Raw genomic sequence first — 14,100 nt, 5'->3', positions numbered from 1 at the left:
GATGCACCACAGATTCATAGAGAAAACCATTATATTTTGCACTCCTGTCCTTTCCTATCAGATCCTATTTTCATTCCTAATTGCCTTCTTGATTGCTCTTGAGTACTGAGCTGACAATGTCACAGAACTAATCACAGTCACCCCAAGGTGTCTTTCTTAAGCTGCTGTAAGAGTTCCTGTGCATGATACACGATATATGATATACGTAGTATGTAATTAAGGTTATCTTTTTGCTTTGTGCACTATTCAATTTTACTTACAATTTCTGTGTGTATTATCACTGCCAATACTACTATCTCATTTCAAAAATCTCCATACAAGCACTAAAGCAGATTCCAAAATTTGATTAATTTTTTTTTATAAGTGTTAAGTGCTAAGTAGATTCCACTAGATGTATTAGAAACAGTCAAATCCTATTACTTGGGGATCTCTGACAGGTCTATTTAAATATGCAAGGATAACTCAGGAATAACAGATTATTTGGTGACCTGACAATAACAAAATTTTTACTTTAATATAAATTATTCTCCTAAGTCAAGACTTATTATACTTAAAATAAATTTCAGTAACAAAAAAATCTTACAATAGCCAAACAATTATGCATTTGTAAAGTTTAACAATTAGTTAAAATCAAATTTGTGTACTAAATACACATAATATAAAATAGTTGCATCGCAAGTCAGCAATTTCATGCTTCAATCTAAGGAATGTATGTCACCAAGGGTACAATTTAAGGATTTACAGAAAAAACCATTTTTTTCTTTCCTTAACTGAACATTTAAAGTGTAACTCAAATAGTGTTCTTTTAATTTTTTTTTTTTTTTAATGCTTTCTTAAGTTGATCAAAGGTTAAACCAAGAAAGAAATTCTATTCTGGGATACCATATTGAATTCAATGTAATCATCAGCAAGGTCATCAACTTAACACCTAGAGCATGAGAACTCTACTTGTGAGTTACTGGTGAGTAACCAGTAGCAGCAGCAGGTTGGCATCCTCCAGACAGACAGACAATGCACATGAGCTATCATGACAGACTGCCTGGTGGGATCACATACGCATCATGCTAACCCCAGAAACCCTGTGTTCTTCTCCATTTTTCTAGAGAGAGAGATGGCTGAGCCTGAGCCTGCCAACACCTCATCAGAAACTTTTCGCCACCTGGGCTCTATCTTTGTTCCTTGCCCTCATCTTCTTGCACAACTATTGATTATCCCAAACCTCATGTCTCACTGTCTGAGGGATTTGCTGGTTCAGTAGCCCTGAAATCCATTGCTGTCTTTTCTCCATTGCTTCTTTATGTCTTTTTAACTATTTTTCAGTTATATTCTCTCTTGTTCTGAATTCCCTTTCCAAATCCAAGTTTTCTTCACTGATGAAATACCAGTCTTCCCTTCTTGTGATTTCCTTTCTCACACATGAGTGACAAGTTCTCCTTCACTTTCACACCCCATCTCACCACACCCCTTTGTCAAACACACTACCCCTATTCCTCCAGTCTCTTCAATGTTAAATCTAACAGGACGGGGTATTCAGGGCACAGAACAGAATGACTCCTGACTGTTTCCATGTCAGAAAGGAATGGAAGAAATGAGTAGAGAGAAAAATTAGCTTTGGTCATGTAATGCTGTGCTCAGTTTTGCTGACTTTTTTAAACAATCTAGTCATCATGACAAAATCTTGAGAAGCTTTGGTATATTGCAGTGTAAGTATGGAATCTGAAAGAGTTCTACTGAAAAAGCATATTAAATACATTTTGGAGGATAAATGAACTGCAGTTTTTTCAAGGACTTCTATATGTTTGCTTTTAGATAGATTTTCATAAATGCAGTAGAAATACTGTTTGGATTCAGTTTCATCAGTTCCCATAATTTAACACTCTGAAGGTTAGTATGGAATATTATGGTATTAAAAATATAATATCACAGCAATTTTAACATAGAATAGAATAGAACATGAGCTAAGGTATATAGTGCTCTCTCCATCCCTTAAATGACCAAACTGAAACGGTTAAAACTAAATGCAATTTAATTTGAAAATAATAGAGGTTAATTAAAATTACTTTAAAAATAACAGATATAATTTACAATAAATTTTAAAGCAAAACAATTATAAAACCTTTGCTGTCCCTAGATAAAAAATCCAGCCCCAGAAAAGCTGAAAATATTAACTTGAACATTTAATCTGCCAAATTTACAAGTTATTTAATAAGAAGAATAAACAAATGGACTTACCAGTCTTCCCATATGACTACATATAGTTTATTCTCTTTAGGGTATGCTGAATGACTGCTGAGAGCTCATAATTACCTGTCACATTCATATAACTCTATCAGTGAACTTCTACGTAACTTTACTCATCACATGTATGGTAACACCAGGTCAAAACATGGTATAAAATTCACCAATTGAAAATTCTACCTACAGCAAGCGAAGACCTTCTTTGACTGGGAGACAAGAGTTTAAACTCTGTTCCCTCCCAAAGATTGAAAGAAAATGCAGTTAACCCTTTTCAGCAAATGTACACTTTAAAACATGCAGAATATCTTGTCAGTGGATGATCTAAGTCAACTCAGTAAAGATTCCAAAGAACAGTTTTCAGGACTCCTTGCTAAAAGCTGTAGTACTTTTATCCTATTGCTGTGCTTTCAAAAACCATCGTGAGAAAACTGTTAACTGACAGTTTTATAACACAGAAACCATAATATTAGTTGTAATGGTTTAATACTGAAAAGTCAAATTTGTGTATGAATAGAAATTTAAAAGTGTTTCCACAAAATATTGTCAACTCAACTAGCAAGTTTAGATAAGTAAACAATAAACGGTTGGGAAATGCTACTTTCAATACAGGGAAACAGATCCTCTGAGACTTCAATTTACTGGTTCTGCTTTTACTCCCTTCCAATTCCCGGCAGCTCCTCCCCACCCAGAAAATGCTATTTTGCAAAAATGCATGTAAAAAACCAAACAAACATGCTTTCCACAGCAAAACAGATAACTCAGCTTTTTCATCCATGAATCTTTAATATCTAACCAGAGTTAAATGTTAAAGTGAATTTTTTATCAGTTGAAGCACAGAAGTTTGATGTTACCATTTTCTGAACCTAGAAAGAAAATAAAACCTTAAGATGTAGTTCTTTACTTTTATGGGTCTTTTCTCCTGATGTTGTTCATTAAAGACAGAAGAAAAAAACATCTAAAATCTGGATTTTTAGGCTATAATTTCAATATTTCTAGAAATAGGAAGGCAGAAATATGCTAAAGAAAAAATTGTGACATCTCACTCAGGTGTACTAGTAATAAATGTTCCACAAAATAACTAAAATAAAAACTTTCTTTTTCTTCCTTCTACCGTAAAAAATTTAGTTGGAAAGTATCTCTGTAGGTCATGTGATCCAATCTTGTGTTTGAATTAGGATTATTGACAACATTAGATCAGCCATAATTTGACCTAGTCAAATCTAAAAATCTCAAAGGGTGGATATTTCACAACTCTTCTAAGCAAGCACTACTCCAGGACTATTCCACCCATCTGGTGTTTTAATTTCTTCTCAAATTGAAATCAGAACCTTCAAAGCCAGAGCTTGTGATCATTAGTGCTTCTCTACTGAGAAGAGTTTGGTTGCATCATCTTTGTTACTGAGTGCTTATAGGATGCTCTTAGGTTGCCCCTTCATCTCCCCTTCACAACATTAAACAAGTCCCAGCTCACTCAACACCCTTCCAACCCCTATGTGATCTAGGGCTCTGAGAACCTGGTGGACCATCCCCACAGCTCTTGAAGTCAAAGAATGTGAATTGGCCACAGTTTTCTAGAAAATAACCTCTTTTCCTGCTGACCATGTTTCTCCTACGATAGCCCGGTATGCTGATTACCTGACTTGTAGTGAGAGTGCGCTCCCATGTTCAGCTTGGTGTCTGCAGTATCCTCCAGGTCATTTTCAATGAAGCTGCAATTCAGATGTTTGTTTCATGGCCTGCACAAGCGTGTGCAGCTCTTCCACCTGAGGTGCAGACTTCTTACTGGACTTAATGAGATTTCTTCTGGCCAAGTCCTCAAGTATATCAAGATCCCTCTAGAATACAGCTCTGCATTTGTCATGTTAACCACTCCCTCCTAATTTACCATCCTCCGAAAATTTGCTGAGGGTGCACTCTGTGTCATGATCTAGGTCATTGATGAAGATATTCACTGATACCCCAGGCATCCTGAGCTACTCTGGTCATCACTGACCACCTGACAGATGATCATTACCCTTTGAGCCTACTGGTTAAGTCAGTTCCCAATCCATTCTCATCTTTTAGTCCACTCTTCCCCATCTTTCATAGTGCTGTGGGAGACTGTCAAAAGCCTTACCAAAATCATTGTGTGCAAACTAGCACAGCCATGCTGGGAGAAGGCTAACGAACAAGGTAGTACAGCATACAATGCAGGAGATACCCAAAAGGCTATCCAGAAGGTTTCCAAACCATTACAAATTATATCTTCTTTCCAGCTATGATTAGTTTTTCATTTTCATCCAACACTTCCTTATGTTTGGATGACAGGCTGTTAGAAGAGTTTTAAAGGGTGCTCCCCATGTTATAGCTTCTCCTGCCCACAGAAGAGGTGTGACAAATAACCTTGTAGCCACTCTCCATGGTAACTAGTGGAGAAGAGGATTCACCACGTGCCCCACAGCAGATCCCAGATGCACATTTGTGGGAGTTATGATATGGGTCAGGTATGACTTTGGAGCCAGCTGTGTTTTCACTCAGCAAAGAGACATTCCTGCTCAGGGCAGCACCTGTGCTGTGGTGCTGCTCGGTATAGGGCAGCCACTCCTCTCTCCTCGTCTAAGCAGCTAGTTATTTTATTGGGAAAGGCAACCAGTCTAGACAAGCACATGAATTGCTTTTAGTAAATCTATGCTGACTATCCCAATTACCTTCTGGTCCCTTAAGTGCCTGGCAAAGATGAAGTTGAGTGCTTCAGCTTTTTCTGTATTATCTGCCAGTACATCATCTTGCCCCCTATTCAACACCTTTTTCCTTCCTCAAATTTTACCTTCATTTTTGAAAGTAGCACACACCTGCAGAATCACTTTATGTTTTCCTTTATGACACTTTTAAGTCTTAGCTCAAATAGATCAGCTTTCTCATTTTGTCATTAAGCAGTCAAGCAATGCTTGCTTATATCTTTCATTTTAGGTCATCAGAAAGCTCTTTGCTCAGCCAAAAAGGCCTTCTGCTGAAGGCCCTTTTTGCTCAACAGAATGTTTCCTTGAGTTCTCTGTAAGTTTTATTTAGAAATCATCCATCTTTCATGGATCCTATATTTCTGTGGCAGCATCCCAAGAGGTTTTGCTAAGCAACTCTCCAAAAAGGCTGATGTCTGCTCTTCTGAAGTCTTAACAATCATAACTTGCTGAATATCTTTCCAGACTTCCTTTGAACATGAACTGAACAAACTCATGGTCACTCTGATCCCAGCTGTTATTTATCACCACCTTTGACACTAGTTCTTTTCTTCTTGTAAGCAGCAGGTCAAGCAGAGAATTAATCCTGCTTCTCTCCTCCAGCAGTATCAGGAAATGGTCAGAAATACAATCAAGGAATCCCCTGCACTGCCTGCACAACAATTTAATCTTATTAGAAACTAAACCAACAAGGTCTTACTTTCAGTCTGATGATGATTGTACTGACAAAATTACTTGACATATAGTTTTTATCCACCTTTGATCCCACATTCTACTAACTTGACATTGTGTTATTTTATTTAAAATTGAAAAAGTGAAAATTTTAATAAAAAATACAGGAAGGCAAAATTTCCAACCTGAGTGAATTTAACATAAATCCAGAAAATCAAGAAATAAATAATGCTCATCACTCATAACATTTTGGATCAATAATAGACACAACCTCAAAAAGCTCAGTAATTAAAAGACAACATCCAGCTTCATTATTTTTTTTGGTTGAAGATGATTTGTTACTTTTCAATCCTTTGAGCTCAGACTAGGCCATTTTCCCCCATAGTTTTATCACGCAAAATTTGTACTGAATTTTTTCCAGACACAAATTCAATATCAGACCAAAAAACACAATTTTTTATCAATAGAAACACTTATTTTTGTTAGGCAAAACAGAAGTATTTAGGTAAAAAGACTTTAGAACTGGAAAAAACAAATAAATAAACAAAAATATCAAAGCAAAAAGAAAAGCAAGAGAAAGCAAGCAAACTGAGTTGAATGTTCAACCATTTAAGCTTTACTCATAGATTCATTATCACAAGTAAGTTAAAAGAAAGCTTGTCATCAGCCTCACTCAAATCACTTGTACAAAGAATTTCAAAATTTCAAAAGCCTTTTTTTAGTGAAGAAGTTACTGTTCCAAATATTTTTAGCTGGCACAAATGAAAATCTGCCACAAGAATTGCAAGACTGCATGGGTAATAAATTTTCTAATGTGAGCACAATGTAAATTAGCCTTGTAAACCTATTACAGCAAGAACCAGGTAGTTTTAATTTTTTAGCACTGCAGTAGCTGGCAAACAACTTAATTATAAAACATTATGTGAGAAAAACGAATTATAAATGCTGCAATCAAGGAATCTATAGGCTTTACTAAAGTTATCAATATGATAATTCAATTACCAAAAGATTTTCTAAACTGGTCAGCAACAAAGACTTTCTAAATATCTTCTTATTTTAATGGCAAACTCATAAGCAAACCGTATGGCATTGAACAAAAAGAATACATTTACTACTCTCAGTCTATAGCTGTGAAAATTACAGTGAGATAAACTGTTGCATTTTCAGCGGTCCCACTTGAATCAATAGGTAATAATTCGATAAACAGACATTAAAAAAAAAAAGTCTCAGCAGTATTCAAGGGTTAAATGATCTGGTTTTGAAGGTCAGAGCTTCTTAATTTTTGCAGTCAGAGGAGAAAACTGGTCTCTGGCTCTTGTTTGGGTGTCTCTCAGAGTGCTGTATGATGTATGTCCACTGAGGAAATGCAATGGCAAGAAGTGTCATTTGTCTTATGACTAAATTAATTTTTCTTTGTGCTTTTGTTTCCTGGGTATCAGTGTAGCATATAGGTTATTATCCCTAATAAAATGAAGTTCATAATAGCCTCCTCCTTTTCAATAGGTCAAAGTTAACACTTGTTCAGAAATATGAGATTTCCATCTGATTTGCTCTGTGGTATTCAGAGACTGTTCCTATCACTTGACACCCTTATTTCTTCCAGCACCACACACTTGCCACAGAAGGTCGTGCTTGTGCTCTACAGTCAATAGTGCCAATGCCACAAGAAGACTTTATATATCAGACCTTCATTAGACAACAAACTAATTTGGAAATCCAGATAGGAAAAAGAACATAAGAGAGGAGTGTTTCACAGAATGAACACAACTTCTATGGGCATTCATTTTTGCCTCCAGATGATACAAAATGGACATTGGTGTGAATACCTCAGTCAAGAATACTCTCATGACCTAAACCAGCAGAATTAACTGGTTTAAAAATATACTAAAATATCAATACAATAATGCTAAAAAAAAAGATCAAAAGGACATACTAACTAATTTCAACACGTGGCCTGCAGGGTTCTTTGAGCAAGTAGGCTTTCTACTGGATATCTACTAAACTACTGGATAGGACTGTGCCTGCCTTCACTTCTATATTTTTTTCTTTTTTTTTGGTAGAAGTAATTAGACAGTTAAAATCATCTACATGGAACATAAAGAAACACAAGACTTCTTCATTATCATACAAGCCTTTTAATTTTTTAAATGGTCTTTCAATTGTCAGGGCAGCTTATGCCTTTTAAGGATTACTTCCTTCACTTTCCGGGAGTTCTTGATCTTCTTAGCTATTGTTTACTTTTAGGATTGAATTTTTGCTGGTTTTAAACTTTACTAACTCTTTCTTAGTAATAATGGTGCTGAAATGTCATTGCAGAAGAAGACAATTCAGCACTACAAGCTTATTGACAAAGCCTTTATCATTGTAATCCAGATACTGTAATATTGATATTCTTCCTATACATGGGTGTTTAAGAAGTTATTATAATTAGACCAGATAAAACCTTGATGCACAATTTAATGAAATTAATGTTTTAACTATTAATTAAAAATGTAACTTCTTGAAACCCTTTGGAGAAAATTCATCCTAATTGAATGTCTCATAAGTTGAAGGAAAACAATTTCAGCTTTGCATCCTCAATCAAAACAAAGGAGAAATTCTCTTAGCCAAGACAGGAATGCAAGGTGTGGTTTCCACACATTTATGTCCTGATTAAACACTGTATCATGATTTAGTTAATCTGAATCTGTCTGATCCAACAAGTTAAGCAGCTTGAGACTGTAATCATGTGCAACAAGAACAATGAAATGCAGATCAGCAAGTTATGAAGCTGACGAATACATAAGTGGATGAGACTCTTTGGCTTCCAATGGTTCAGAAACTTTCATCAGTTTCCCTCCTATATTTAATTGCAGCCAGTTTATACATTTTTTCTTTTCCCATAGTGTTTTCTCTCCATAACATTAATCTTTCAATGTGTGTACACAGTATATTTCAACCTCTCTTTCACCAAAATAAACAATCTGGACCTTTCAGTGGTACTATCACAGACTGGTACCATAACACAAATGCCCATGCATCCCTCCACCCCTAAGTGCAGTGAGCCAGATGAGTCACTGATTCTGAGATCTCCCAGTTGTGTTAAGAAGCAGGATATTTTGCTCAGTGCCAGCACTGCTCTTTTGCAGCCATGCTGTTTAGGAACTAGTGCAGGATTGTACCCAGACAACATGGACCTCCAGTCAGAATTCATTCCTGTGATCTTTCTCTTAGTGCTTTTCATACCTGTAACAGTTTCAATTCATCTTCCCTTGAAGATGGGTGAAAAGAACTGTATGCTGTATTCTATTTGAGATGCACTGAATGCTTTACCTATATCTTTTGCAATTATCATGAAAGGTAACAAATAAGGAGAAGTATCTGACCTGGTGTAGTCATCCTCCACAAGCATGTGCTTTGGAATGGGTGAGTATCTTCCTGGTGAGATAGGGGCCAAGGATGCCTTGTACTCTAAAGTGCCATTGTTTCCAGAGAGTATATGATTTTCCAAAGGTGGAGAATAAGCTGATGGCAAAAATAAGCATTTCTAGTTAGCAACTTTCATGTTTCAATAGATATCACAAGAACACATTTTTTTTTATTTAAGTACCAAGAATGTGTTCAGTGCTGTAAATAAGATCAAAATAAACAATCATTGCCCAAGAGAGCTTAAAATATAACAAGAAAGAACAAAGAGACGGAGTTTTTACGAAAATAAGAGTAATACTAATACGAATGGTGTCTCATTTTCAGGGATTGACTCTTTAGAGGATATTCAGTTTCTGAATAAGGAACCTGAATAAGCTCTCCTATTTGGGAGACAGGATGCATTTTCTTCACTTAAGACAAACTCGAAGAAGCAAATGTAAATAGGAAAGAATGAGATTAAAAGCACACTCCTCTTGTTGGCTCAAATACACACCAATGGGAGTAATATAGTAAGAGCTCACTGCAGGATAAGAGCAGGAATTTTATGTATGGCAAGAACTATGTATAGTGAAGAGTCAAAGTTGATCTACTAAAGGTGCCCAAATCTGCAGTATAATTGAAATTTCTTATCAACATAGACAGTATTTAGACCACAGTAAATCTGTATCTTTAAAATAGAAAATGGATATTAATATTAATCATTAATGAAAAAATCATAGGACTGTGTTGTCCAATTCTATACTGAGTTTGCAGGTTTTGTTGTTTGCTTGCTTTTTGATATTCTGAAGATATCTGGGATATGTATGACTGAAGAGATGCCATAATGGTTGTATTTTGTCTCTAGTTAATTTAATTAGAAAAGAAAATGATAAATACAAAAAAAATGAAAAATGTTTCTGCAATGAGCTATGATTAATTTTCTCATAAGAAGATGACAGTTAAAATTTCTAGTATTAGTTTTAGTCTTCCTTTCAGATGCTGAGATACAGAATGTTTCAAAGCAAAATCTTTCTACAGGGAAAGGCCATTATGCATTCTGAAATGCTCAGAACATGTAGGTATAATGAAAGGTTCCCTGAGGACAAATGAATCTGTATGCACCAACAGCTTGGGAAGGGCTACTGCAAATCTTTTCAACCTTTACTCTCCCTCTGGAATCACTTCTGTCTTCTCATATGCTGCTGATCTATAATCTGACATAATAAAACACACTGTTTTAGAACTCCCAAATTATTATTTTGAAAGTATTATAAAGCAGGAGATTGGGTAGGGATATTTAGCATTTTTACTTCCTGTGCTTTGCTAGAATCATGACCAGACTGCTACTGAACAACATGATTGCCATCTGTTGTAACATTTGCTAACTGAATAGGTATCCTCAGCACAGTTGAGCATACCACCTGATGTGCACATTACAAAACATTCCCTATTATTTTTATGGACCAGTCCGAGCAAAAAGAATTTGGGATATTTAGCTTTTCCCTCAACTTTGTCCAAAGTAGCAACACTATACAACAGTGTAGAAAAAAAAAAAAATCTTTAGCATTTACTGCCTTTAGTCAACTTCCCTGCCCTTAGCTGGCCTTAAGTGCCCCCAGGATTATTGGCAGGACATCAAGATGGATCAGTTGCTGAAGCTCTTGTCAAAAATTAAATTGCTATCCAGTTGTTAGATGGTGCAGTTTGTCCCTGTTGGTAGTTGAACCCAAGGCAGAGGGTTTTTAATGAACAGCTAAATGAAGAAAGGGAGTTTCAGTAATGTACTATTTAGACTAATGGGCACCAGTGGTACAGAGAACTGTAAATGAAATGTTAAGATTGTTGTGAATGACAAGAGAATGGGAAATGCCTGGGTATGGACACTAGGATGACTGTCAGAAGGGGTATAAGAATGACATGTATTGATAAACCTATATTAATCAATATGTTATCAATACTCAATGTAATTTGCCAGGAAAGCCTACACCCAAACTAAAATAAATACTGGTGGGAAATAAAGACTAGGTTGGAGTCCAGGACACATAGATAAGGAGACAAAAGAGAAGTGAGTAAATCTTGAAGACAGGCAAAAGTGGGGCAGATGGGAGAGACAGAAGATCCTTATTGCTGTCATCTCCATTAGAGTGCAAAACACATCAGCAAGGAGGCTGCCAACACAAGAAGGTATATGTTTATGATAAGGACTCCACAGCCACCCCCCCAGTCTTGTACATGGACACTTCAGGGAGTCCTGGGGATGCACCTGGATGCACATCTTTCTACCTGAATGCTGGATATGAGCCTATACAATTTTGAGTGCATGGATATGACAGCCTGACTGAAATCAGTTCATTTTGAAATGAAGTCATCTTCCCTTCCTATGGGATACTTCACTGATTTTTACTATTGCTTCAACAACTTTTCCTACAACAGAGTGTGCACTGAATGGAAGGACAAATAAGGTCTTGGTCCTCAGTGAAAAATGATGAACATATATAAAGTTAATGGGCAAACTGAGAATAAAGCAGAATGGAATAATAATTTATCAAATCTTCACTATAAGGGTAGTGAAGCACTGGAACAGGTTGCCCAGAGCAGTTGTGGGATGCCCCATCCCTGGAAGTGCTCAAAGTCAGGTTGGATGGGGCTTGGAGAAACCTGGTCTAGTGGCAGGTGTCCCTGCCCATGGCAGGGGGATTGGAACTAGGTGAACTTCAAGGTCACTTCCAACCCAAAACATTCAGTGACTCCATGAATTGGATATACAAAGAAAATAGATAAAGTTTTGTAAGTAGAGTAGCGGTTTTTTTGTTGCAATTAAATATTTTATTCAAAGATGTATTTGCCTCAGGCTTTCTCTAAGCTTACTCAAGACAGCTTGCTGCTTGTTCCAGTTTTTCAGTGGACAAAGGACTCCAGGCTACAAATCTAACCATATTTCAAAATACATTTGCATTTATTTATTTCTGTAATTGTCAAAAGAGTTACAGTTCAATCTGATCACCTGCACAATGGCTAATTGGAATCAGCCCAGCCATACATCATCTACATTGTTATTTTTGTTGCAAAGATATGTTAGTAGTTATATTATCTGCAATATTTCATGAGTGTAGCATACTTAAATGGCAATTAACATTTCATTTTTGTAGCCTTCCAAGGTGTTTCCTAAACTTTAATGGGGTACTTTGAACAAGCTATGAAAAAACACAATCATTAAGTGATAACTCCTACTAAATGAGTTGCAGAAGTCACTTACAGTGAGTAATATCTGGCGGGCCATATGGATCGGTCATGTAAATGGTGGTGGGCTTTCCAACTTTCAGATAGACTACATCTGATGTGTTCTTCAGTATCGCTACTGCCTCTTCATGGGTAACTTCTTCTAAACTGTAATTATTTACCTTGAAAGAGAAATCAAACAGGTAAGTTGGAATGCAGATATAGACATAAAAACTGACACAGCCTTGCAGTTTTCAAAATGTCTACAGGAAAAATCCCTGTAGACAAAGAGCACTAAAGATTAAAGAAGCAGTATTGTTGCAAGGTAGAAAAGAGAGTTTTCTTAGCATATGCATATTCAAAGACTGATGTAGCACCATTGATACACAGAATCATAACGCATTCAGAAGGTACTTGGTCTTAACAGTAGAAAAGTCCTTTGTGATATACTGTTACTGGTATAATAGTTAACATAAAACTATGTTTAATAATAAATTAAAAACACCACATCAGTTACAGAAACTGTCTACATTATTTGACCTAACAAGATGAACTTCCAAATTCCTCTTTTAGCATGCATGGCTGGGACAAAAGAAATACCAACACCCCAAATCTTTCCATCACTGATATGACATTAACAATTAAAATAATAAGGGGTACAAACTGGTATACAGAATATCTATGAGGTGCAAAAAATGAAATAGTGCTGTTCTGGAAGGGGAAAAGGGATTTTTTGATGTGAAAGTTTCTCAGTTTTCTGGAAGCACAGGAAAGGGACATTGAAAAAGTAAGAGAACGGAGTACGGGTTCTATGCATTTTTAGAAAAGAAAAAAAGTAAGGATATGAGTTAAGGACTACAGATGAAATAGGGAAGGAAATGGTGGCAATCAGTCTTGCCTATTTATGCTTTACTCCTACAGAAAGAAAAAAAGTGTCACAAGTGATTTATTGTAGATTTATTGTAGAAGCATATATAATTTATTCACTTATAAATCCACTATATCCACAAAATGTCTTCCTGTAAACAGAACTGTGAATGTTGCCTGCCGCAAAAATATACATCCTGAATGGAGAAATTACAGGATAAAGAAAAGAAGCAAACAGTGTAGATGCAGGTTTCAAACATGCGCTGTAAGCCAACTGAAATAACAGAATCATAGAATACCTCGAGTTGGAAGGGACCCATAAGGATCACTGAGTCCAAGTCCCTGCTCCTCACAGCACTACCTAAAACTGAACCATATGACTAAAAGCATTGTCCAGCCACTCCTTGAATTCTGGCAGGTTTTGTGCTTTCCTGGGGAGCCTGTTCCAGTGACCTACATTTCACAGTGAATGTTGTATATGCAACATTTTATTGTCATTTAAATTGCCACACTCCAATTTCAACAGTTACTGCAAGGATTCTTTTAAAAGATTATGCAAGATGGAAGCAGAAATGGCTCCTCAACTATAGTAGAACTGTAAATCACAGAAAAATAACCCTGTTCTTTCTAGGTAATTTAGTATCAATAAATTACCAGAAACCTGAACAATAAGCTGGATGTGACAATAAGCTACTGCCAAAGGATCTGGTAACTGAAAAGAAATCCAGTTACTATGAATCACCAGAGAATTATTCCTCATACCCAGATGGTTTCAGCAGCACCAAGAAAGAATGATTGCGATTGTATTGCTAAATGCAAGGATTCTGTTTAAACTTTGTTCCTTCTATAATTCTGAGATTTGGTTTTAAGGTTAATTGAAAGAGACAATGGCAGGTACGTTATGATAATTTGACATGAAAAGCAATGACAGAGCCTAACACTCAGAAGGGAGTTGCTGACACTGTATGCTGTATTTTGACATGTCTTCTTTTAAATAAAA

At 36.2% G+C, this 14,100-nt stretch overlaps 1 protein-coding gene across 24 annotated transcripts in view; it reads right to left on the bottom strand.

Moving 5' to 3' along the window:
• DLG2 (discs large MAGUK scaffold protein 2) overlaps positions 1 to 14,100 on the bottom strand; it is a 996,215-nt gene that overhangs the window by 260,565 nt on the left and 721,550 nt on the right. For all 24 annotated transcript variants that reach the window (XM_050332274.1, XM_050332275.1, XM_050332276.1 and 21 more), the window contains 2 exons: positions 12,271 to 12,415; positions 8,993 to 9,131 (listed from right to left, as the gene is read on the bottom strand). In XM_050332274.1, coding sequence (XP_050188231.1) covers positions 8,993 to 9,131; positions 12,271 to 12,415 — 284 coding nt within the window. The remainder of the gene's footprint in view (positions 1 to 8,992; positions 9,132 to 12,270; positions 12,416 to 14,100) is intronic.

Source organism: Myiozetetes cayanensis, unplaced genomic scaffold (assembly GCF_022539395.1).
Source record: "Myiozetetes cayanensis isolate MyiCay16 unplaced genomic scaffold, myiCay2020 scf5-8, whole genome shotgun sequence".
Lineage (NCBI taxonomy): Eukaryota > Metazoa > Chordata > Aves > Passeriformes > Tyrannidae > Myiozetetes > Myiozetetes cayanensis.
The sequence above is the reverse complement of the archived record's forward strand: the minus strand, read 5'-3'. Positions and strand labels throughout refer to the sequence as shown.